The sequence below is a fragment of the Dermacentor albipictus genome, chromosome 4 (genome assembly GCF_038994185.2).
Source record: "Dermacentor albipictus isolate Rhodes 1998 colony chromosome 4, USDA_Dalb.pri_finalv2, whole genome shotgun sequence".
NCBI lineage: Eukaryota > Metazoa > Arthropoda > Arachnida > Ixodida > Ixodidae > Dermacentor > Dermacentor albipictus.
Window position 1 is genome coordinate 166,948,482 of NC_091824.1, and position 24,677 is coordinate 166,973,158.

Genomic DNA, 24,677 nt, shown 5'->3' on the forward strand with positions numbered 1-24,677 from the left:
GCTCACACGCCTGTCCGGGCTTGGTGTTGGTTGAGGTGGTGAGCGCGAGGTGGCATTGGTGTTGTGCTGCAAGTTCAAACTGCTCCAAACGCGATGGCGAAGCATAACAGATGCGGGCAGCGAGGAGATGAGTCACTGGTGTGCTGCGATAGGTGTGATAGGTGGCTCTACCGCTATGAAACAAGTTTCGAGGATGTGGAAGCTACGAATGCAGCGGACGATTTCGGGTGCAAGGTGTGCATTTGGGTGGACAGCTTACACGTGAGCATACAGGCTGCGGAATTGGAAGTGGCCATGCTTAGAGTAAGGGTGGAAAGCCTACAGGGGAAACTGCACGATGCAGAAACAGAAGTGGTGGCACTCCGTGATACGCTGCAGCTGTAGTGAGCCGACATTCTATGAATTGCGGAGCAGCCCCTGCAGAATGATGCGGAGACGTTGAACCCAAGTCAAGACATGCAAGGGGTGAAGACGTCAGTTTGTTTCTTGGAGGAAACCCCTAGAGCACAAGCTAACATGCCAGGACGAATTTTTCTTCAACTGCGAGGCTTTTCTTTCAAGGAACCCGTATAGGTTTCCTTTGTAGGTGGGTGGATGTCTCATTTTCCCTTACTTTAATATGCAAATGTTTACTACAATTTAAATGGCCAATAAAAACTAAATGTTACTTCGTTTAGTTGTCTAATACTTGGCTATTACTATCAATTCTTCACCTGTTGACAGAAACTGCTACTTTTTTTTTTCAGATTTGTTTCACAGAACAGGAAATCTCACAGAAAGCATATGTACTGCAATTCGAAGATCTATGAAGTCAAGGAAGAGTGCACCACAGTGCGTCAGTGTGAATGTTAAAGCAAATACATCTTGATCAACACTATGTTATGATGCATGAGAGCAGCCTGGTAGAAAACTGTCAGCAACCAATCCAAGTATTTCCAGTTTGGTTGCGCAAAGCAGCCATGGCATAGACTGTAGTTACAATGCTCAGCTTGCAAATGTATCATCGTTGATTTGATCATAGGTCGATATCTCCTTTCTCGCCACATTGTGCCATGTCTCATTCAAAGGATAACAAACACAACCAATCCATTCTCTAGGTCACAACTGCTTTTCACAGTAAAAGTCAGAGCCACATCCAGGTGCCAATTAATTCTGTCTACCGAAAATTTAGTTTTGCCGTATTTCGTGAATCTTCAGAATCGAGAAAAGCATACAGCTGCAGAACATATTAAGAATTTTCGTTTACTCAGTGAGTGCTTGTCCAGCTTACAGAATATAGATTCCATGCGAGAACTCTCCACAGGGAAAATCAGATGTTAAACATGAATTATTTCATGATTAGCATACTTGGAAAGCACCAATCCAGCCTCTTGAAAATCCTGCCTGGCATAAAGCTCAGTGAAAAACAATGAAAGAAGGGAAACCTCATTTTACTAAAACATGTTATACATATTATTCCTTTTGTGCTACGGTTGGGTGGGTGAAAGTTCTTCCCTTTCGTTATAAAAGCTTGCAGCACAGGTCGAATCAGAAGTGCTTAAAGATGTATGTGACAGGTTTTAAATATGATTAAATTCTTCAGTGCTTTTGCCTTTGATGCACTATCTCGACCACAATTGTGCACACAATACCTGAAGGGTATATACATCGAACCAGCAAAGTAGAATCTTGGGGTCACCGTTGACAGCAGTGGTTGCCCTCCTCAAAGCTTTTGCAACAACTTCTTTTCATGGCTCGCTGCTGTGACTTGTTCTTATGATTATGTTGTTGCTATGGTAACATTTGTAGCTCAAAGCAAAGCCGAGGAACAGCTTCTGCTGTTTATGCACGCACATTTTTCAATGCTTGTCATCACTTTTTGCTGCACACGTTTAATGCTTAAAGGGGTTTAGAAAAGTGAGCATGGACAGCATGAGACATAACTTAGGTGAGTAAAGACAGGGCAAGCTTCACTTAGATGCACAGCTGTCGCAGATTTTTTTATTAACAATCACAGATACCTTGACCCACCATATCAAGAGAGTGTTGTACCTTTTTTTTCCTGTCTATGGAAACCCCTAAAAAAGGGACTCTGCATGTCAGTGGGCAGGCTTGCCACCTTGACCTGAGGCGCTGCAGGCAAGGTACAGGGTGGTCTACTTGAAGGCCAACACTGCTGCCGTCACAAGACTGAGACCAAGAACAAAAAAGCCTGTCGTGTAGAGTTCCTTGAGGCCATAGCCAAGACCCAAATCCCAGGCCTGAAAGCACAAGTTTCATGTTCTGCAACCTGGCTTGTTATACATGGTTATATGCACTTACTAGTAGGTATTGCATTAGAGTAAGTAGTGCACAGAGTCTTGATTTTAATTGCATAGCATTGTAGTTCTGCTTTTCTTTTTCTGCTCGAGTTAACAATAATGCCAGTGGTAGCACCAAATTTAACTAGACAACAAGCGAAGAAAAAAGCAAACAAACACTATAACGTGCACAAAACTGCCAGTGCATTTTTCTGTCTTTTCTTGGTACTACAGGTTATAGCACAGTGCAGTCCACTTATAAGGGTACCAAATGTAACGATATATCGGTTATAACAATGAGTTGAGCTCAGAGTATCAACTTATGCATTAGGTCTATGAGAAAAAAAAAAACATATATAACGATATGTTATTCACCGTATATTGGATATAACGATCGAAATTCTGCCTTTTGGGCGACGTTTTCATGCAAAATAAATGTGAAATTTGCTTTGGTAAGTTCCCCTTAACTGAGACAGGGCAAAAAGTTTGCCTACGCAAGTTCTTATCTGCCGCCATTACCACACAGCGCATCCCGGCAGCGTGCGGATTCAGAGCATCACAAGTAGGCGCTGCATGCCACAAGATGGCGGCAGCTGCTTCGTGTCCACAAACACAAAGAACAGGCTACGAACATGCTATGTGCGGTGTGGTGTCCACGCTGTCAGCGCGATGGTTTTGTGCGACTACTTCAGTGTAGTTGGCAGTCACGCAATGGAGAGTTGGTGAGTCAGCGCAATCTCTGCGCCCATCGATGCCGTCGACCGCAACCGCAACCGCAATGTCTGCAACCGTCGACACTCACTGTCCCGAGAGCCGGAATCCGGGCACCTTAGCGACGTCTGTTCGTCCGGGTCGTATATCCACCTGCCTTCGATATCGGAGAACCGCACCCGCGGCGTCTGGCGGATGCGTCCTATATGACCAACAGTGCGCGTCACGTCGCCTTCAGAGGACGGCATCTCAGCAGGGACGGCAGGCACCCCCGTCGAGTATGGGGGCGCCGGTGAAGACGGGGTAATGCGGTTTGGCACTGAAGGATGTATCGCCCGGTTATTCACGATACGTTGACCACGCAGTCTCTGGTCGCGGCCGCCGACGTCGAACCATGTGGCGCCGCGCCCACGCAGAAGACGTGCGTCGATCGCACAACGAGCTGCAATAACTGCCCTGTTGTGCTCGGTCATGGAAGCTTCTGTTCGAAAAGCCGGGTTTCGAAAGCGTAGCAGAACTTGGGTTGATGCGAATCAGCAGGTCGGTGCTCCTTCGCAGAAACTCACGCAGAAGTCAGTGAAAACACCTCACTGTATTTCGTCAAGTCCTTCGTTTCTAGGATGTCGATGTTGTGCGAAGCTGTCAATGAGTTGTCAACGATTGGTACAGTGGAACGGGTGTGACTGTTAGGCCTCATGCGGCTCACACGCCTGTCCAGGCTTGATGTTGGTTGAGGTGGTGAGCGCGAGGTGGCATTGGTGTTGTGCTGTAAGTTCAAACTGCTCCAAACGCGATGGCGAAGCAGAACAGATGGGGGCAGCGAGCAGATGAGTCACTGGTGTGCTGTGATAGGTGTGATAGGTGGCTCTACCTCTATGAAACAAGTTTCGAGGATGTGGAAGCTACGAATGCAGCGGACGGCTTCGGGTGCAAGCTGTGCATTCGGGTGGACGGCTTACACGTGAGCATACAGGCTGCGCAATTGGAAGTGGCCATGTTTAGAGTGAGGGTGGAAAGCCTACAGGAGAAACTGCATGGCGCAGAAACAGAAGTGGTGGCACTCCGCGATACGCTGCAGCTGTAGTGAGCCGACATTCTATGAATTGCGGAGCAGCCCCTGCAGAATGATGCGGAGACGTTGAACCCAAGTCAAGACATGCAAGGGGTGAAGGCGTCAGTTTGTTTCTTGGAGGAAACCCCTAGAACACAAGCTAGCATGCCAGGATCGACCGAAGGCACAACGTCTAGTTTGCTGAAACAAGCAGAGGATGGTCCTCATGGGCATACCAAGGACATCCAAGTGCAACTGACATCAAAAGAGACACCAAGGGATGTCGAGATAATGAAGAGGACGAGTTTTTCTCCGTGTGTCAGTCAGCAAGTGAGCCTGTCTTCACAGGAAGACCTCACTGAATCGAAACGTAGTAAATGGGCCAAGAAAAACACCTTCACCTCCGGGGCCTATGTCACCACTGATGACAGCAGTGATGTAAGGAAGAAAGGCAAGAGCAAGCAACGCAAGGACACCATCCAGGTGGACGTACCGCGTGAGGTATTGCTACTGGGCGACGGCAATGTTCCACGAGTGGCGGAGGCACTTCGACGTATACTGGGCTTGAAGGTGAGCGTGAAGACCAGCTCAGCGAGACACGCTACAGGCAAGTATGCGCACCGGTTGCTGCTTCGCCACCACGACCAATTGAGTCAGAAACCCCCTTTATTGGTCCTGCACGTAGGCACGGTTGATGTGCTTAAGAGAGCCCAACCCCATGTTGTTGCTGCAGCCATGCAAGAAATAGTGACCGCGTACGCACCAGCACTGATTGTTTGCTCGGTGCCTGATGTGGCCACGTGGGACAAGGAGGCAAAAGCACAAGCAGTCATGCTGAATGCGGAAATTAGGAAGCTGTGTGCCTCTGTTAGTGCAAAGTTCCTGCACAAGTACAGGAAGGAGAGGGACATTTTGCGCAGGACAGAGTTCACTACCTTGCCAACACAGCACATCAAGTGGCCGGTCACGTTGGGAAAGCAGCATGCCATTTTTTAGGACTTGTGGGAGAAGAAAGAGAATGCAGCTCTCAACCTCACTGTCCCACGAAAAGAAAACGTCCAACTGGGAAAGTACCTGTCACTGTGCCTCGACCCCCAGGCTACCAGATTGGTTCCCTCAAGCCTGCAGCAGAGTTTTCTCTGCACGGGGAACACGCAACTTGCTCCTCCTACACCAGAACAAAGGGACAAATCGGGCCACAGTTTCCAGTGCTTCCCAGTGCCAACCACCGGGGCTGATGCAATGAGCTCAGCTGCTGAGCTGGGACAGACCACTGCATACTGCTTCCTTGAATCAACCCTCCCTGAGCCCGTCGACGGTGACAGGCCAGGCCGTGCTGTGTCAGCCAGTATCCCATATGCTACCTTTGACAATGCCTCAGTCACTTCCCCCATCTCGTGCAGTGCCGTCGCCCAAAGTGGGATTTGACCTGGCCTGCATGGCTGGTGGCCTGGTGCGCCAACACGTGACCCAACAGTGGTACCAGACAACGCAATAAGACCCAGATGGCAAGCCTCAGAGCACAAGCTTTATAACTATCACACAGCTCCCGACGTAAATGTCACGGTAATACAGGGCGATACAGCCTACCAACAATGAGCCCGGTGTTCAGCCAAGCACACAGGGCCGGTCAGGCAACACACCCACAAACGGAAACGCCAGTCGAAGTGGCAATGCTTCAGATTGGGGTTCTTAAACCTCAACGGGGCTCGCCGGCAGCATAAGTGGGTGCAATTTTACCGTACTCTCAGTGTAGAGAAGTTTTCTCTCTATGAACTCACCTGCGGCACCTTGAAGAGCCCCCAATACATTCAGAGTGGTGCTGGGTGGGCCAGAACAGATCTACCCAAAGTCGCAAAGGGGGAGGGGTCAATCTGTTGCGGCGCTGCGGGCTTCGGGGGCAACGCGTTGATGGGGACTGCAGAGACCACCTTTGGGTAACATGGGATGTGCTTGGCGTGACCACTGCAGTGTGTGTTGTGTAATACCTGTCAGTGCAAGGTCTCAATGAAGAAAATGTGCAGCTGAGTGTGTCCGCAACGACGTACAAAGGCTGCATGGCGGCAAGGAGGTCAACATTATTGGCGACTTTAACGGCAATCTCAATGAACTAGATGTCTGTACTGATGCAAACGACAAGCTCCTTCTGCAGTTGACAGATGATTTAGACCTCGTGATTGCGAATCTTGAACCACACTGTGAAGGACAGTTCACACGGTGTGTTCGTGGCAGTAGCACAACCATCGATTATGCCCTTCTCTCAAGACCGCCTTGGAATCTGTCTGCATAGATGCATGATAGACGAGGAAAGCGCAAATAGCCTCAGTGGTGACCACAATTGCCTAAGGCTCAACTTTAGCCACTCAGGCCGACGTGGACCTAACAGCAAAAGAGGGCAGAAATCCCGCCTATACTTGCCAAGCTGGGCCATCGAAGCGGTCACCACGAACTTTGAGGCCAGTGAAAAAAGGCTGCAGGGCCACTACTTATAAGGAATATGTGTCTGCCCTGTCGTCTGTTATGCAGGGCCATATAGTTCATGACATACGGTCAACACGTGCAATGACAAATCCATGGTGGGACGGTGAGGTTGAGGAGGCACGGCAGGCAAAATGTGAGGCTAATGGGGAGCACTGTAAGGCTGTCAAAATGGTGAATATATAGATGCTCGTACAGTGACGTGGGCCCACTATCTGTATCTCAAACAAAAGGTGCAAGCGTTGGTGCATTCCAAGGTTGGCTGACATAACCTGCAGCTCATGCAGGCTTTACGAGAGGAAGGCAAGCCAGCAGCCCACAAGTTTTGGCAATATGTGAGGTCACTCGACAGGAGAGAAGAGGTGTCGCTTATACAGCTCAAGAATGCGTTAACTGGCCAGACAATCACAGGTCTCAAGGAGCACCTCACTTAGCACGTGACCCTTATGTATGGCGCCCCTGGTGTACAGAACGTTGAAGATAGGGGCTGTGGGAACTCACTGCCTGCAGCCCCTCCACTCGCTAGCAGTTGTGGGTTCACAGAGCGATGCTGGGAGGTCAGCAAGCGCATGGTGGATCATGGTCTGGCACGTCTTAGTGCATGCACAGCTGCTGGACCAGACTGTACGGCAGCATGTTTAATGAAGAGCCTAGGGCCTGATGCACGGGAAAACTGGCCACTCAGCTGACTAGCATCCTTGGAGGTGCACAGATCCCAATGGACTGGCGGCAGGGGGCGCATAACGTTTATTCTCAAGCAAGTAGGCAAGATGGAGTTTCTCCAGAGCTACTGACCGATCACGGTCGGTTCTTTACCGGTTGTTCGCCTGAATACTAAAGGAGTGGATCGGTGCCTGGGCAGAGGCTAAGCAGGTGCTGACAGAAGTACAAAACTGCTTTCGTTTGGGTCGCCGACGGGAGGATATCTTTATCCTCACTCAGTGCACGAAAATAGCTAGGTGCGAGGGACGGTCTCTGCTATGCTGCTTCCTTGATGTCGAGAAGGCATACAACAATGTACCACATGCACCTCCGTTTGACTGCCTTGCCGCTTTGAGTATGCTGGAAGCGTTGTTGTCAATAGTCCGACGTTTGTGTACAGGGAACGGTGTCACGGCGCACTTTGGAGCTGTTGAGTCCGAGCCTGTCACAGTGGTCAGGGGTCTTCATCAGGGTTGCCCGCTGTCACCACTGCTGTACATCATTTATTTCTCCAGCAATGAGCGAAAGCTTTTTAACTCTGGCCTCAGCTTCCGCCTCAGGTACACTACCACGGGGATAGACGAGAACAACAAACTGCCGGCCTTGGCTTTTGTGGATGATGGTGATGGCAGTGTGCACGGGACCTTGTTAGATATCTGCCAGTTGGACATCTCTTGTCTAGGGCTTCGCTTCAGCGCCAAAAAGATTGCGGTGGTCCAACTTGTGGGTGACACGACAGGTGACATCTCGGTAGCCTTGGATGGAGAGCAGCTGATCCGCCAATCTGTGTACAAATATCTTGGTGTGCAGCTGTCCACGGCAGCAGTGTGTGTTCTAAACTAATGGAGCATATAATTTATTCTCATATTGTAAACTACCTAACATCCGCTAATTTCTTTAATCCTAATCAACACAGTTTTCAGAAAGGCATGTCCTGCGAGACTCAACTAGCTCTATTCTTTATCACATCTTGATCAAAACATACCCATAGACGCCCTCTTCCTAGATTTCCAAAAGGCTTTTGACAAGATTCCTCATGAACGGCTCTTCCTAAAACTATCATGTCTTAATCTTAACCCTTGTGTTCTCCAAAGGATACGCAACTTTCTGATTAACCGTCAACAGTTCGTTTACGCTAACTAATGCTCGTCTAATTTATCACCCGTTATCTCCGGCGTGCCACAAGGCACAGTCCTGGGGCCACTACTCTTCTTAATATACATTAACGACTTACCGATAGGTTGTTCTTCCAAAATTCGTTTATTTGCTGATGAATGTGTAATCTATCGTCCTATTACTAACGACGCTGATTCTCGCGCTCTCCAGTCCGACCTTAACGTCATTGAAACTTGGTGTAATAATTGGCTAATGTCCCTCAACGTCAAAAAGCCATCCCTACTTACTTTCCATCATCACCGATCATTTATTACAGCTAATTACATTATCGCCGATTTGGAAATATGTACTGTGACTTCTTATAAGTACCTAGGCATTAACTTGTCCAATAACCTCTGTTGGTCCTCGTACATTTGCAACATTAGCAATGATGCCAATTGTGTACTATGCTACCTGCGCCGTAATCTACGTCTTGTTCCGCCCTCAGTAAAAGTACTCGCATATTTAACAATCGTTCGACCCAAACTGGAATACGCATGCTCAGTGTAAGACCCACACCAATCTAACCTGGCAACAGCACTAGAATCCATACAGAATCGTGCAGCAAGGTTCATTCATTCTGACTACTCTTACCACACTAGCGTTACTAAACTTAAGTCATCTCTGAACCTTCCAATCCTCGAGCAGTGCCGCAAAACAGCAAGACTTTGCCTCTTTCACAAATTTTATCACTTACTACTTCATCAGACTGACATCAGGCCTGCGCATCGCACTTCTACCCGTCATAGCCATTCAAAGGCTGTTTATCCCCCTCCAGCTCGCACCTCTCCTCATCTTAACTCTTTCTTCGTACAAACAGCAAAAGACTGGAATCATCTACCTGCTGAAGCGGTGCACCACTCCAGTCATTCAATGTTCAAGGCATTCATTGAAAATATGATCTAAATATGCCCACCCCTCACGTAAAACCCCAAATGGGGTATTTGAGGTGCCAATAAATAATAATAAAAAAAGTATGTACGACATCCATGATAAAAAACTTCCTCACTGGACTCTGGGCCCAGCGCATAATGCATCGCCGTTGTTTGTGGGGCTGTAATCGATACGTCATGGTATGAGAATTATGGAAACTCGTGCACGTACCCAGCCTGTCGTTTGCCAATGTTGTTGTTTGCCTGTCTGCCAGCACCCGTGGATGGCTTGAGCGGAGGCAAGGGGAGGTGGGACGTGTTGCGCTCGGCTGTCATGAGAAAGTGGCTAATGAAGGAGTGCAAGGGGACATGAGGTAGTCGAGCTTTGAAGTGCGGGAGGCGGCCGGTGAGCTGACATTTTGTGGGCGCCTGCTCTCCACGAAGTGAGATTGATGGGCACAATGTGTTGGAATACTTGATGGTCACATGCCTTCGTACAGAGTAGGTGAGGCGTGTCAATCGATTGGACAAGCTGCTTGGTTTTTTCAAGGAACCGCTGAATGCAGAGGGCGGACAGGCTTACGCACATGAGGTGTGCCGAAGGGATGAGGAGAGACACAGGTGGCAAGAACAACAAGAGGACAAGTCAACACTCACCCTACATCGTCAACACAAACGCAACATTGCCGCTGTGCACTTGTACGACAACACCTTCGGAAGCACTCTGCTGTTCGAGGCAAGGGTGGGAGCCCTTTGGACACTTGTGCGCGTGAAAATCTATAACAGTGCTGTGACTCATGTGTTGTGCCACGCATGCAGAAGTGCAGATGAAACGATCGAAACAAGTGGTGTTGAACTGCAACCAACTAGGCGGCCCCATAATGGCAAACACAAGCTTCGAAGTTAAACTGGGTTTTGGACATGAATGGGGTAGTCGACTCCTGTGCTGTAATGCTGACCAAGCGGCACCTTGAGTGTTGGAGAGGAGCAACGCTCAAGTGTCAATAGTTGTGCGCACCACTGTGCCCCTTGGTTTCCCTCCACCCTGTACTCGTGGGTTGTACTTGTGCGTTGTGTAGCTGTGTGCACCACTGTGGCCCTTCATTTCTCTCCTCTCTTACTTGCAGGTCGTTTGTTTACAGTTCTGTTAATTTAATAATCTTTTGTTTTTTTATCTTCTTTTTTTAGTGGCTAGAGCGTGCAATTGACATGCCTGCCCGTTGCAAACGGTGAAACCGCATTGCATCATCATCATCATAATCATCATCATCATCACAGCATCGCTGGCGAGCATGGAGAGAAAAAACATCAAGAAGTGAATTGCACCTGCACTCCCTTTCTGCAACCTCCCTCCTCTTGCTCAGGGAACCCGGAAATGCACCGCGGAAGCAGAGGTCGGTGCACTGACAAAGCGCAAAGCTGTGTCGCTTGCGACGAAGCTGCAAATTTTGCAAGACTCGCTCAGTCGATGATATCGACGATTCTGAAAACCACAAGCGCCATGATCATGAAGGCTGTAACCAGTGACCGTGCCGAAGAACGGCAGGCTTTGTGCGCTAGGGTGAAACCCCCATGTGTGAAAACAACACGGTGGCAGCCGCTGACATTGACGAACTGTGAGAGCACTTTGCTAATGGCGATGAAATAGGTGGTGCTTCAATGGAGGAGTTTCTGAGTGCAGATAGCGCTGCCTTGTTCTGCGACGGGGCGATCGTTGTCGCAACAGACGGTGGCACTGTGCGACGGACGCGACGAGGTTGACAGTGGCCCATCTTTGAAACCGACCCCAATGTTCAAGCAAAGTGCACTGTTGTCGATAGAGTCGCACATTGATTTCATGCACTCTAAATTGTAGCTGCCACTGTTCATGCCACCGCTGGCTGCGATGCACACCGTGGGTGTGAGCCTGAAACTTTCGCGAAAGCAAGTACAGATTTCTGACTATTTCAGCGTGCCTAACGCTTGACATGCTGTTTAGAGGTATACATAAACATCTTATTTTTCATGGCCTTCTTTCTACAATGTAAATTCTTTATCGTATGTGGCAAATTTGGTTTTGAAGCTAGAAAGGTATGTTCGGCAGCTTTTTTTTTTCTTTTTGTACGGCAGTCCAGATCTAGCGATGATCGGTTATAATGATCGGATTTTTCGTTCTTCTTGATATCATTATAAGTGGACTGCACTTTAGTTTACATTCTGCTCTCAACATTCCCTTTTCTGTCAAGGATGTTACATTAAGGTTTTAAAAGTGCAAATGATACTAGACATTCAGTGCAAGTTCCATTTCTATTCCGACTAACAACTGACGTATGAGCCACTAAACCCAACCGCAAGTATGGCAGTTCTGAATACAAAATGCAGAACATATAAAAAGTCTCATCCCACTGCAAGATATTAAAGGAAGTGTGCTAGCAGTCTTTCAAGAAACAGCATAGGGTTATGCACCAAATCGCAACACAAGAAGGTTTCTGCATTTTAAGGTCTTCCTTTAATTTGGATGGTCTCAGAGGAAATCCCGACGTTACACCATGACACACAACTCACCAGGTGGCGCATGCCATTGAAAGTGTGGTAGCAGAGGGCAAAGGCCAGGCCAAGCTTCACTGGGAAAGTGAGGATGGGTGAGATGTGCATGGCCTGCAGGGCCTCCACATAGTGCGGGAACTGGTGCGAGCACACAAATGGCATCACACCCATTCCATACAGGCCTGGGCACAAGAAACAAATACGTCGTGGTCATAAAGTGAAGCTACTCGCACTTATAGCAAGTTCGTACTTTAAAGGGGCCCCGACATACTTTTTAAGCATGATAAACAAACTTGGCTATACTGTACTGTCATGAAAATCTGAGCCAAATGTTAATTCTATACACGCAGCTGGGATTTTATAATTTCGCTCATAAAGGCTGCTGATTTTTCCACACCTTTTCAAAACCTTTGCTACTATGTTTTGTTAGTTCTATGCAGAATTCTGATAGACAACACACCAATGACAGAAAGAAAGCAGAAATCTGATCCTTTATAGGGTAGTCGCACGACCCTGCAAGTGATATGTATGATACTAGAGCCTATGCCATTAGTCACACAAGGCAGAGTCGTGTTACATAACCTCCACGTCATACCAATAAAGCTCAGTGTGATAATGAGCGGATAAGGTGGGAATTTCCACGTTACATCGCAGTGACATACAGGCACTGGGGTTTTAAAGTGAAATTCAAGAAATGGAAGTTTGGCCCTCATGTTATTTTCCAGTAATAGCACAATTAATTAAAATAGAGCTTTGAAGGAATACTTTATTTGTCTAAAGTGTTTTGGTGTTCTCTTTAGTGTCCCTACAATTTAATGTGGCTCTTCTTTGGATGAGAAGTTGTGAAACCCAAATGTGCTTCTAATGCATTGTGGTTGAACAAAGTGCGATAAGACGTCAGTAACAGTTGTTGCCGCTGATTTCTATTCCTCTAGCATTTCATAAACAGCAAGACACATACAGACAGACTGGCATTCTCTAATCTCTTCGGACCCTGTGTCTTCCCTCGTGGAAAACGGTTTCATCATTTGCAAAGCTTAAAGGGACACTAAAAGGAAATAATAAGTCAACGTGGACTGTTTGAATACCATTCCAGAAATACTGCAACTCTTGTTTCGCGACAAGAAAGGACTTAGTTTACGAGAAAATTGCATCTGAAAGGTCCAAATACCTTTACTGAAATTCAAATCTCCTGCCACCCAACCGGGGAAGTGGTGACGTTGCGTACACCATTACCACCCTCTGCTGTTGTCAGTGAGTAAAACGGCACCCGACAGCGAGCCAAGACAGAGCAATGGATTCGCCGCTCCAGCTGCTTTTTGGTCAAGTGGTGTAGAGTGTTTTGGCATCCCACGGCATAAAATCGAAGTTGAATTGCAGTTTGTGAGAGTTTTGCAAACCAGCAAAACCAAAGCAGCACTACGTGATAACGAAACTGCTGAAAAGCATAAGCGTGGGCGGCGCAGAGTCGAGCGAAAATGAAACCTTTCGACCGCCTGCATCATTGTCAAGGGTAATGTCAATGATTCTTTTTTCTAAAAATGAAATAGAACTAGATAAGTAGCATTTTACTTCGTCTTATAATACAATACAACGATGGTTTTTTGCAACGAGTGGTTGCGTACTAGTGACAGAATTTAACTGAGGAGTACTTTCATCATCGGGCAAGTGCTTGAGTGTACCGGGGGAGCCTCTAATCATTTCCCGCATTTACCTCAGCTTCTCGATTATTATGGCTCTGTTCGTGATAATATTGATGCCTTAGAGATTCTTGAGCACTAATCTATCACTTTAGCTTAATTGAACATTTGCCATTAGTGTCCCTTTAATAAGGAACGATAAGCTAAAATAATGTAGTGCAACATAAAGCTAAATGCAGCTGACGCCTTACAGGATTTGTCAGTAAAGTAATGAAAGCGCCCGCCGTGCAGTGCAGCAGTTGTCAGTAGCGTGCTATCTGGAAGCAGGATTCATGGTGGAGCTCCTAAGCTAAGTAATGCACCAGGCAGCAGTTGTGTCTAAGCTCTGATGCAGTGAGGATCTGAAGCGGAGCAAAAGCTGTTTTTAAGTTTTTGTCACGGCAGAAAATGTCACAAATGGAGCGTTCACTGTAGCAGCGGTATGTGATTAAATTTTGCTTTCACCTGGGCAAAACTGCTTCCGAAACGCTTGGCTTGGTTAAGGAGGCTTACAAAGATGATGCCTTGTCAAGGGCCCAGAATTTCCGGTGGTTCAGTGAGTTCAATAACGGACGTGAGACCGTTGAAGAAATGGAGTGATATGGATGCCCTTCAATGAGCGTTTCGATGAAAATGTGGCCAAAATAAAATATCTCCTGGACTCCGACTGTTGTTTGAGTATCAGATTAATAATTGAAGACCTCAACGTGTGCAAAACGACGATTCACAAAATTTCTGAAAATGTGAACATGCAGAAAGTTTGTTCGAAATTGGTGCCAAAAGTGTTGCGCGATGAACAAAAACGACGACGAGTTGACGTTTCCCACGAGATGTTGCTGCATTTAGAAGGTGAACGGGACTTTTTAAACGGTGTAATAACAGGCGACGAATCATGGGTGTTCCAGTACGACCCCGAAACCAAGCACCAAAGTTCAGAGTGACACACCGTGAACTCCACGCGCCCCAAGAAAGCGAGAATGTCGAAGTTCAATGTAAAAACAATGCTTGAACGAAAAAACCAGTCAAAAACATGAAGGACAAGAGGAGAGGTTCACACCACAACGACTGGTGGAATACCACCACCACGACCAGTCGTTGTGGTGTGAACCTCTCCTCTTGTCCTTAGTGTTTTTGACTGTTTTTTTTTCGTTCAAGTATGTCCAGTCGTTGTGGTGTGAACCTCTCCTCTTGTCCTTTGTGTTTTTGACTGGTTTTTTCGTTCAAGTATGTACCAGATTTCAACCCTTCTAAAAACAATCAAAGTAGAACAGCTTCATAAGAAAGTTACATAATAAAGTGCACATTGGTTGTAATAGGCACAAAAAAATAGAATTTCAATAAGGAAGAAAACGGAACATATACACAGTACCAACGAGGCAATAAATAAACAGATGTGGTATTCATGTGGTTATGCTGGCATTATCAAAATCGCTTAGTTTTTCGCAAAATGTTTTGCGGTTGCTGCACGAAACAATGTCAGCCGGGAGTGCGTTCCAAAGTGTTACGGCATGGGGGAAGAATGAGCTGCTCATTGCCGTCGTCTGGCACTTTATCTCCGCCAAGGGGCGAGTATGAGATAAACAGGATGGTGTTCTGAACAGGCGTTTTAAGAGGGAGTGTCCTGATTGGGTGAAGTAAAAGAAAGTGTGAAGAAGGCAAAGACGAGAAGTTGCGCGCCGTGAAGCAAGCAATGGAAGAGACAAAGACATGGTACAGATAGGGGTTGCAACCTTGCCGCAGCCACCGTACAGTCCTGGTGTCAGCCCGGCAGACTTTTCCTGTTCCCAAACCTCAAGAGAAGCCTGAAAGGTCACCGCTTTGACGATGTTCCCACCATCCAACAGGCTGTCACAGAGTCTCTGAAAGAGGTTACGGCAGCTGACTTCCAGGGAGCCTTTGCAGCGTGGGAATTGTATTAGCAGTGGTGAAATTGACGCCCAAGGAGACTACATCGAAGAATTTTATCAACATGTACCGATTGGATCAACCAATTCTTTTTACCAGACGCAGTCTCATTATTTTACGGGCGAACCCCGTATGTTAAGTCGGTAACAATTCTGTGGCACCTGGTCTTCGAAAAAATTTGCACCTTGCATTAGACATACTGCTGCACTGTCACTGACAACAAAAAATGAATGTGTTGTACATTTGAAAGTAAAAACAGATGATGCGTCCATCCAGGATGAAAAGTGAAGGCGATGAAACACCATGTGATGTTAAAACTGTCTCTATGTGTTTAGAAAAACCAAAGAAGCTTTCATCCGAACAAAAAATAGAAATTGATTCTATGTGTGCATGTGCAATCTGATCAAACGAATACTTTTTTCAGAATTTTTTAGAGAACAAGTGACAATAAGAACTGACTTTAAAGGCATTGGGTCACTAGGATTTTGTTGGGTATGAGGAGGCTAATAAAGGTATTTTTGTTGCATTTTAACTTGAAAAGGCAAAAATGAGTTTGCCCAATACATATTAACACATACTTTCCCAAAGAAATAAGTTATTCATGCTGCCCATTCAAGCCACTCCATTGAAACTGGATGGATGTTATGAGCGCCCCCTTTGGAACGGGACGGTGGGTTGCGCCACCAAGCTCTTGCTATTATACTGCCTAATGTCCTACCTAGGTTAAACAATAAAAAAAGAAAAATGAAACACTATGAACTCCCACAACCAAACTTTCTGATCCCCTATTGCGAACTGTGCTTTTGTACGTCACCGTTTTTTGTTGTTTCCCTACTTTTATACCACCAATCCTCCAATCGCCTCTTACTGCCTTACACTTTGTGGTGTATGTGGTGCCCTCTATGCGCAGGCCCCAAAGTAACCAATAGAGCCTAGCAGCGTCTGACACTTGAGATTGTTCACAGTTACACAAAAATGCCCATATATCAGTGTTTGTCTGAATTGGCAAAAAATCGTACAATCACTTCAGCTGTCACCTTCTGGCCTGCAACAAATGTTGTGATGTTTTAAGAACGGTAATCTCAAATCTAGGATTCATTGTTTCTATCTTGCATCTCTTTAACAAGATTAGAAAGAAATTCTCTGGAAAATATGAATGCTTTGAAAAACAGCACTTACACACTGCCATGCCACAGCCAGTTGCCCTGTGTGTCAGTGAAAGCATTGATGTCATTTGCGGTCTGTAAAAAGAACAAACCCAAAGAAGATATCATGTCAGATTTGCTAGCATTGCATATTCAATTTAAAGTTGAAGTATAAATTCGCCACACATCAGTTTGGTATAAGCACCTTAAGCCATCTCAATTAACCCTTTATTGATGAGTGCTGCCTACAGGCAACATACCTGCAAAAAAAATTTTTTCGTGCAGAGTTTCAGTATTGAGTAAGGAGTTTCTGTCTAAATGTCTTTGGCCAACACTAAATGACAGGCGGCAAGCGCCATTTGTTTGTTTAGAGCAGGAACACTGGAAGAGGAAGAAGTTTGGCATGCGACTCACTGTCTTTCGAAAGCAAGGTCAGATGAGGAAAACGCTACATCCAGCTACATATCCAGCTACAGTGGTGTCACACGAGATGTAAAGCAAATGAAATGTACACTTATGGTTCACATATGATGAGAGCTGTCTTTACAAATTAAAAAAAAAAAAAAAGCCTTAGGTGGCTTGGAGTAAAGCCTACTCCCAGTTTCCTGCTTGGGGTTTTCCCCCTATTACTAAAAATTTCAACAAAAAAATCTTTTCTTTTTGTTTATTATGCTTATTCTTGATGTGTTTTGCACATTTAGATAGAAAATAAACATTTTGGGGGGGAATTTATATGTCTCGTCCTTAAAGGGTTAAGAGTATCATACATCAGTATCATTATGCAGGAATGCAGAGGGCCGTATAGATCTGAGTCATCAGGAAACTCTTTATGACTGCTGCACTTCGAAGAAATTAACGCTCCTTTTGTCATCCAGCATTCACCCCTAGCGCCGCACCAATTCTGTACTATGAACTTTTTAAGCTGTTAAGTAGACTTTTGTTCATATCTAGGTGCCCAAGACATGGTGACATATCATGCGTAATTACAGGAAAGCTACATTGAAATTTGTGAAGAGGGTCTATTAGTTTGGAAGCCACACGTAAAAAGAACACAGTGCTGTTTGCTTTGAGACTTGTACAAACAGTATACACAACATTAAGTCTGTTTATGTTCAAATTATTCTAACACAGATGCACGACGTAGGGAGAGCTCTGTTAAAGAGACACGGAAGGCAGATATTAAGTCAACATGGACTCTTAAAATACCATTCCAGAAACCTTGCAGCACTTGTTTCATGCCAAGAAAAGACTTCGTTTAAGAGAAAATCGCATCTGAAAAGTACGCATAACTTTAGCGCAGTTCAAATCGCCCACCCCCGAGCAGGAGAGTGTGCCATTGCACACACCATCATCATCTTTACTGGCGTCGGTGAGTAACATGGCGCCCCAACAGATGACACTACGTTCTTTTTTTTTTTTTTTGCAAAATGTAAGCGTGCAGCTATGGTAGCGAGGCCATGGAGAAACTGAGCCAGGACAGAGCGTTGGATTCACTGCTGCAGTTGCTTTCGGTCAAGTCACGTGGACTGTTAGGGCATCTCGCAACAGAGCATATATGTGGAACTCTGCTACTTGTAGTTTGTGCCAGTTTAGCAAGCCAGCAAAACCAGCGCAGCACATGATAATGAAACCACTGAAACATGAAAGCATGGGCAGCGCAGAGTTGAGCAAAAACGAAACCTTTCAACTGCTCGCGTCGTTGTCAAGCGTAATGTCAATGAGTTCTTTTTCTATACATCGAATAGAACTGGACAAGTAGCATTGTTTCCCATCTTATAATGCAATGATCTTTTTAATGCGAGAGATTGAGTATCAGTGATATAATTATAAAGAGGAGTGCCTATGTCATCGTGCTAGTACCTGAATGTCCCGGGTGAGTCACAAATTGTGTCCTGCATTTATCTCAATTACTAAAGGTCTGTTTGCGATATTGACGCCTTGGATTCTCTCGAGCTTTAACATATCACTTTAGCTCAACTTAACATTTGCCTTTAGTGTCCCTTTAAAGGTTCTGAATGTGTTCCAGAAGCCAAGTCCATACTATACCATTTCACCATTTCGTTTATGGCCCTGGGTCCATATTAGCTATACAAGTAAGAGAACAGTTCTAGCTAACCTAGAAGAACCTGTCGCATGACATTGCACCGATATCTAGCTTTCATATCTGAAATAATACTTGGCTCAAGTATTTCTTGGCGTATTACATCAGTACATCATACTCTAATAACAATGCACACCAAATAACTTGCTACACAAGGCTGTCAACTTGCGGAACAACATTAGAAATGTGAAAATGATATGCCAGTGACTCTCTTCTGCTTATACACATTACAGTCAATGCAATAAGTTTACACACATCCAAGGCGTCACCACACGTTGATTAATGCTACTGAAATAAGGCATGGCTGGAGAAAGAATCTGAACATTTCCTCACGCATAAATGCTCAGGTGAGGTGACAAAGGCCTCTTGAGCGACTTGTTCTTTTTGAAGAAATGTTCTGTCACTTGCGCCTGCTTGGGGCTCATTGCCGACATTGGTGCAAAGCTGGCAAAGGAAAAGACGGTATGTACAACACAACCAGTCAATTTCTCTTAGTAGGCTGTACATACAGGATCAGTGGCATGACCTATCAAGTGACACTGCTGGCACATGAAAGGCACAAGCTGCAAGTATTCCTCATCCTAAGTGCTCCATTGCACCTGTTTTAGTTCATGCCCTTTTGGGGCTACGGACAGAATGCATGAATGGTACAGTGCTAGTTATAACCCGTTTGCCGTTATCTGCCTCCGTGCCCTGCTTCAGCACCTACACTGCAATTTCAGCAGCCACAAAGTGCTTTTAGTGTGTGTGAATGCACACACTCATGAAAATAAGCAATAAAAGGAAATTTGCCAATATTTTGCACTTAAATAGGGAGCTGGAGTAGGAGCAGTGCAAGAAAAGAAAATGAGTAGAGCTGGCAGACGCTAATGTTCCTCTCCTTGCCTCTGCAGAAGAAGGGAAAAACTTGATCATAAAAAGATTCAGAGGATAAAATATAGTACAATGGAACAATAATGAGATATACTAATAAAGAAACTGGTATATTTACTATGAATGAGAAAAAAAGAATCATGCAGACGATATGAATACACATACATACTGCAAGAATCTGCAGCTGGCAGGCAGCTTCAGCCTGGGCATCGTGCAGCTTTTTTGAGTCCATTACAGATAGCCTAATATCATTGTGGTATACGGCTGTGCGCTGCTATGCAAGTCTGAGCAAGGCAAAGGATGCTGCATACTTTTCACAAGTTTCCTGAGACTGACGTATGCAAGAAATAGATTCAGGCTGTTTCAAGGAATGGTGAACGGAGTAGAAGGTTTGCAACAGGTATCACAGTAAAATTATGCACAGCCTTGTGTCACATAAATGGTCACTATAGGTGATGGAAACGTTTCCAAAATGCTAAGGTTGCTTATTCGCATGGCATGACAGTAGCATAATGCTGGTGCAAAAGAAACAAACACAGTGATGACTTATGTCCAATTCATTTCTTGAGCTGGTGGGTAACTTATAGGTCTTAAAATGAAAGTGGTCATCATTTTTTTCCCTTGAACCCATTGTGGCGGTTTCAAGTCTTAAACGAGGAGAAGTGAACTTTACAAATTGGCAAAGGAAACTGTGGTGATTTTTACGAAGATTGTAAACACTGCAACTTAATGTGAGAAAACTGCACGGTTTAGTAATGCACTAAAAAACGCAAAACGAGCAGTTATAAAGCTATATTAAAAAGCAGCAAAATTATGTGCGTACATTCTTCAGGCTGGGGAAGTCAACTTGTGGAACCAAGTGATTGATAACAGCCCTGTGACATTACAGCAATTTGCAATTGTGTTTGCAAAAATTAATCAAATACGCAAGGAATTCGTTACAGCAGAACAGCCGGCATTCTCATGTAATGCGAAAGGATAGAAAGTTGGGCGAGTTAGTACGGTAACATGATCTTGGATTGTAGCGCAAAGTGAACACGGACACAGAAAGGAGCAGACAGGACGAGCGCTAGTCCTGTCTGCTCCTTTCTGTGTCCGTGTTCACTTCGCGCTACAATCCAAGGGCATTCTCAAGCACATACAGCCCCAGCCACCCGCAGGGTAGCAAACAAATAGGTCATAAATGCGACACCAATGGCCAACAGTTGAACGAGAACTGGCGCAGGTGACTTCCATGGAAGCCAGTTATCTGTGCAGGGCTGGAGCTACAGTAGGTCGTAGTTAATACAACCATGATAGGACACACAAAATTGGTTTGAATAACTGATGTTTGAATTAAAAGGTGCACTATCTGAATACTGTCCCTACAGAAACTCCCATTAACCGGTGCAGTGAGGACACGTAACCTATCTACCGAGTGCTTTTAATGCCCCTGCTTTCCAATGAAAGACTCCTCACACGTGAAACATTAACTGCACATACCACTCACGTTCAAAGTACATTTGACATATCATTTACAGGAGTACACAAATAATAATAATAATAATAATAATAATAATAATAATAATAATAATAATACGTAATTCGCTCGAGTGATCAACCATATCATGGAAAATTGGGCATACCATGCAGCGGGCGAGGCTGTCACTGGTCTCAGAAGCGACAGAGCACTAGCCCTGTTGGCAAACCTGAAATTTAAAAAAAAAAAATAAAATAAGAAAAACACAGTTGGTGTGCGCACTTGTAGGCCAGCTGTTTGCACCACAAACCACGACTGCTCTTCAATGCAGCTGTGCTTAAGTGCTTACGCATAAATAGAGAGAAAACAGAAGTCTGGATTGTTCTCACTAACCATGCCATCACTCCAATGCCAGGTGCTTAACAAGCTCCCCGGCACGCTGTACGTTTCTTCCAAGCCAATCTCTAAATACAGTTTGGTAACTTCCGAACACACATTGAAGCATTGCAGAGAAGCGCGGAGCGGGGCTGGACTGGCTCAGACATACCAAAGCACGGGCGCCCTAACCCGGCACAAGCAGCCTTTGAGTCCAACGCATCGCCACCACAGGATCATCGCCTTCATTGCAAAACAATAGTACAAAGACAATTTCTTTGACATTCATCAATGACTACTTACCTCATTGCGTACGCCATAATAAAACGACACAGATCAGAAATAAATGAAGTATTAAAGGTCTACCCTTGAAGAGGCGCGAGAACGCGAGAAACCGAACGGCCGGTGTCCGTAGTACAGTGAACTAGAACTGTATCCGTAGACCACAACGAGTTACGGGTAGATGTCAGATCGTTGGATCGGATTGGCCCAGATTGGCCGCACTCAATGCTTGAACCAACGCCTCCTTTATGCCTGCCGCGTCCGGAGGTCCCCGTGGTTCAGGGCAGTCGCGGACAGACGGCGCTCGCTGCCTTTCTGTTGAGGAGGTTTATATCAATATATTCAGAAACTCTATGGTTGCGGAGCATAGAGTTTCATATTAGTATATTTATTAGAAACTCTATGTTGCGGAGGAAGTGACAATTATATGCTGGGCTGGCGCGCGCTCGACCAATGGCTTGACGAGAAACCGCGGATCCTGCCTCCGGGATTACAGCGTACTAGAATGGGTGGATGAATGATTAAGGCGGATTATTATGGATTAGGGTTGATAAAGGAGGATTAAGACCGTATAGGGTAGGTTAAGGTGCATTCGGGGCGATGTGGGTTCATTAGGTTGTATTAAGATGCATTGCATGGACTAGAGTGAATTAGGGTTCATTGAGTATTAAGACCGATTAGTCTACCAAAATCCTCCTAATGCACATTAATCCACCGAATCCACATTCACACTGGGAATCAACAGTGTTGAATCCATTGGGATTGCAACAGACGCCACTGAAACAAGAACGTTGGCTGAAACCATAGAGTTAATATATATGAACTCTGTGGTTTAAACTAGCTGAAACATGCCGCTAAAATCTCGGAGGTATGGGAACGTAAAGTTTGAAGCGGCCGCCGCAAATAGCGCTCGCAGCCGGTCCTGGTTAAAACCCCTTAAACTTCGTAAAGTACTGCCACGCTTTGAAGAATGCCGCTTCTTCCTCGCGCTCTCTGGCCTAGGCCGACGCCGCGTCGCTTTTGGCCTAATAGCATCACGTGGGCCCTCGCGCCGTGCATCAGCGCCATTTTTGTTCGAGAAGCGTCTACCATGCGTCTACGGAGTGGCAAGGAGCGCAAGTTGGAGTCGTTGCTACGTTCGAGCAGTGTAGGCGGCGCCACGGTCCAGGACGGAGCGTGAAAGAGAGGAGAAACGAGAAACGGCGTGTTAACGGGGGTTGAAAAAAGGGGGTTAGACCTCTGTTTCAAGGTCCCGTAGTGAGCTACAGAAAATATCCCGTGACCGAAGGAAGGCGGGAAGCGAACCAAAGCATGTGCAGCCGCATATAAGATATGATTAATGATTAGCAAAGTAATGATTGATTAGTGATTGGATTAAGATGAATTCGTGTGTACTATGAAGGTGCATTAGGGTGAATGAAGGTGGATTAAGGTGCATAAAGGAGGACTAGGTTGGATTAAGGTCGATGAAGGTGCACGTATTAGGGTGGATGAAGGTGCGTTGAGGTGCGTTAAGGACGATTATACTGGATAAATAAGGATTGCGGTGCATTAAGGAGAATTCTGGTGCCCTAGTGTGAATTAAATTGAATGAAGGAGGATTCGGGTGGATTAATGTGAATTAAGGATGATTATGGTGGATTGAAGTGAATGAGGAAGCACTAGGGTTGCTTAAGGAGGATTCAAGTGCATTAAGGAGGGTTAGCGTAGATTAAGGTCGATGAAGGTGGATTACGGTGCATTACGACATCCGTGGATTAATGTGAATAGAGGAGGATTAAGGTCGATGAATGTGGATTCGGTGGATTAATGTGCATTAGGAGGATTATGGTAGCCTAATAGGTCTTAATACTCAACCCTAATCCACCTTAACACTCCCGATCCACCTTAATACAACTTACATCGGCCCTAATGCACCTTAGCCTACCGTATACGGTTTTAATACTTTATCAACCCTAATTCATCTTAATCCTCCTTCATCCAATTAACTTAATCCTGCTTAATAGTCACAATCTACCCTAATCCACCTCTATCAAACCTAATCCAGATACATGGTCCCTAATTAATCCACCTTAATCCAACCTAATCGGTCTTAACCCTCTTATATCAACCTTAATCCACATTAATCTTCCTTTATCCACTTTAATCCTTGTCAATGCACCCTAATCAGTCTTAACCTTTCATCAACATTTCACCTTAATCTGCCTTAATCCTCCTCCACCCACCTTAATCTTTATTCATGCATCTTAATCCTTAATGCAATCTAATCTACTTTAATCTTCTTTAATACACTCTAATGAACCTCAATCCTCCCTAATCCACCTTATGTCAATCACTAATGATTCATTAATTAACTTGGGTAATCATTCTCTTATACAGGGGTGGACATGCTTTGGGTCACCTCTGGCCTTCCTTGGGTCACGTGATACTTCCAGTTTACAACGCGACCTTGAAACAGAGATCTAAAGGCTTTAGCCTTAAACTTAAAAAAAAAATGTTGCCTAGCTAACGCTCATCACCTGCAATACCACAGGTATACTAAAGCCCCTGCATCTACGCGCCACCGCCGGCCAGGTAGCTTCAGCTTCCTGTTCCGAGTGAAAGTGACGCTATGTTTTTTAGCGTTGTTTATACTTTCGCGTCGATAGAGAGCTGCGGTTGAAACTGTTAATGCGATTCCATCCAAGAACCACCGCCTATATCGTAATCGGCGATCTGGTCGTGTTCGCTGCTTCGCGTCAACCTGCGACGGCTTGTGCCACGAGAGATAACGTACAGTGGAATGTAGTGCCTGGGTGCTTGGAGACCGCTCCCGTTTTTCGTGCATTTGGAAAACAGCGACCGCAAACTACTACTTCAGCGGAATACAACAGCTTGTCCCCTTTGAATTCTTGTTTTGGAGCATAAATCCCCTCCAGTCAGAACGTATGACTGGAGGGGATTTTAGCGAAGGAGTTCGCGACAATTTGTACGGCAGACGCATAGAGTTTATGCTGTTGATTGTGAGTTTGAACTTGTCTCGTACGGCAGATCGAAGGTAACGAACGTCTCAAGTGCGTGCACTACGTGAAGAACTGCAATGAC

The 24,677-nt window shown here is 45.5% G+C and overlaps 1 protein-coding gene across 3 annotated transcripts; it reads right to left on the minus strand.

Moving 5' to 3' along the window:
- Nucleotides 1–1,953: 1,953 nt before the first annotated feature.
- LOC135910065 (succinate dehydrogenase cytochrome b560 subunit, mitochondrial-like) lies at nucleotides 1,954–21,754 on the minus strand. Of its 3 annotated transcripts, XM_065442052.2 has the most exons (7): nucleotides 21,615–21,741; nucleotides 21,484–21,554; nucleotides 21,103–21,165; nucleotides 18,938–19,048; nucleotides 16,538–16,599; nucleotides 11,793–11,956; nucleotides 1,954–2,240 (listed from the first exon to the last, which is right to left on the minus strand). In XM_065442052.2, exons 2-7 carry the CDS (start codon nucleotides 21,549–21,551, stop codon nucleotides 2,136–2,138), a joined length of 573 nt encoding a protein of 190 aa, XP_065298124.1. In that variant the 5' UTR covers nucleotides 21,552–21,554; nucleotides 21,615–21,741; the 3' UTR covers nucleotides 1,954–2,135. The 3 variants fall into 3 exon arrangements, with proteins under 3 accessions (XP_065298124.1, XP_065298125.1, XP_065298126.1); XM_065442053.2 differs by lacking the exon at nucleotides 21,484–21,554 and having other exon boundaries at nucleotides 21,615–21,754; XM_065442054.1 differs by lacking the exons at nucleotides 21,484–21,554; nucleotides 21,615–21,741 and adding an exon at nucleotides 21,330–21,477.
- Nucleotides 21,755–24,677: the final 2,923 nt, after the last annotated feature.

Excerpts from the sequence above, each read along its gene's own strand:
- LOC135910065 (XM_065442052.2), bottom strand. The coding sequence starts at position 21,551 with ATGATCCTGTGGTGGCGATGCGTTGGACTCAAAGGCTGCTTGTGCCGG. Across the intron at positions 21,166-21,483 it reads GTTAGGGCGCCCGTGCTTTG|GTTTGCCAACAGGGCTAGTG; the intron begins GTATGTCTGAGC and ends TTTAAATTTCAG. Across the intron at positions 2,241-11,792 it reads TCAATGGCATGCGCCACCTG|GCCTGGGATTTGGGTCTTGG; the intron begins GTGAGTTGTGTG and ends TTGTGCTTTCAG.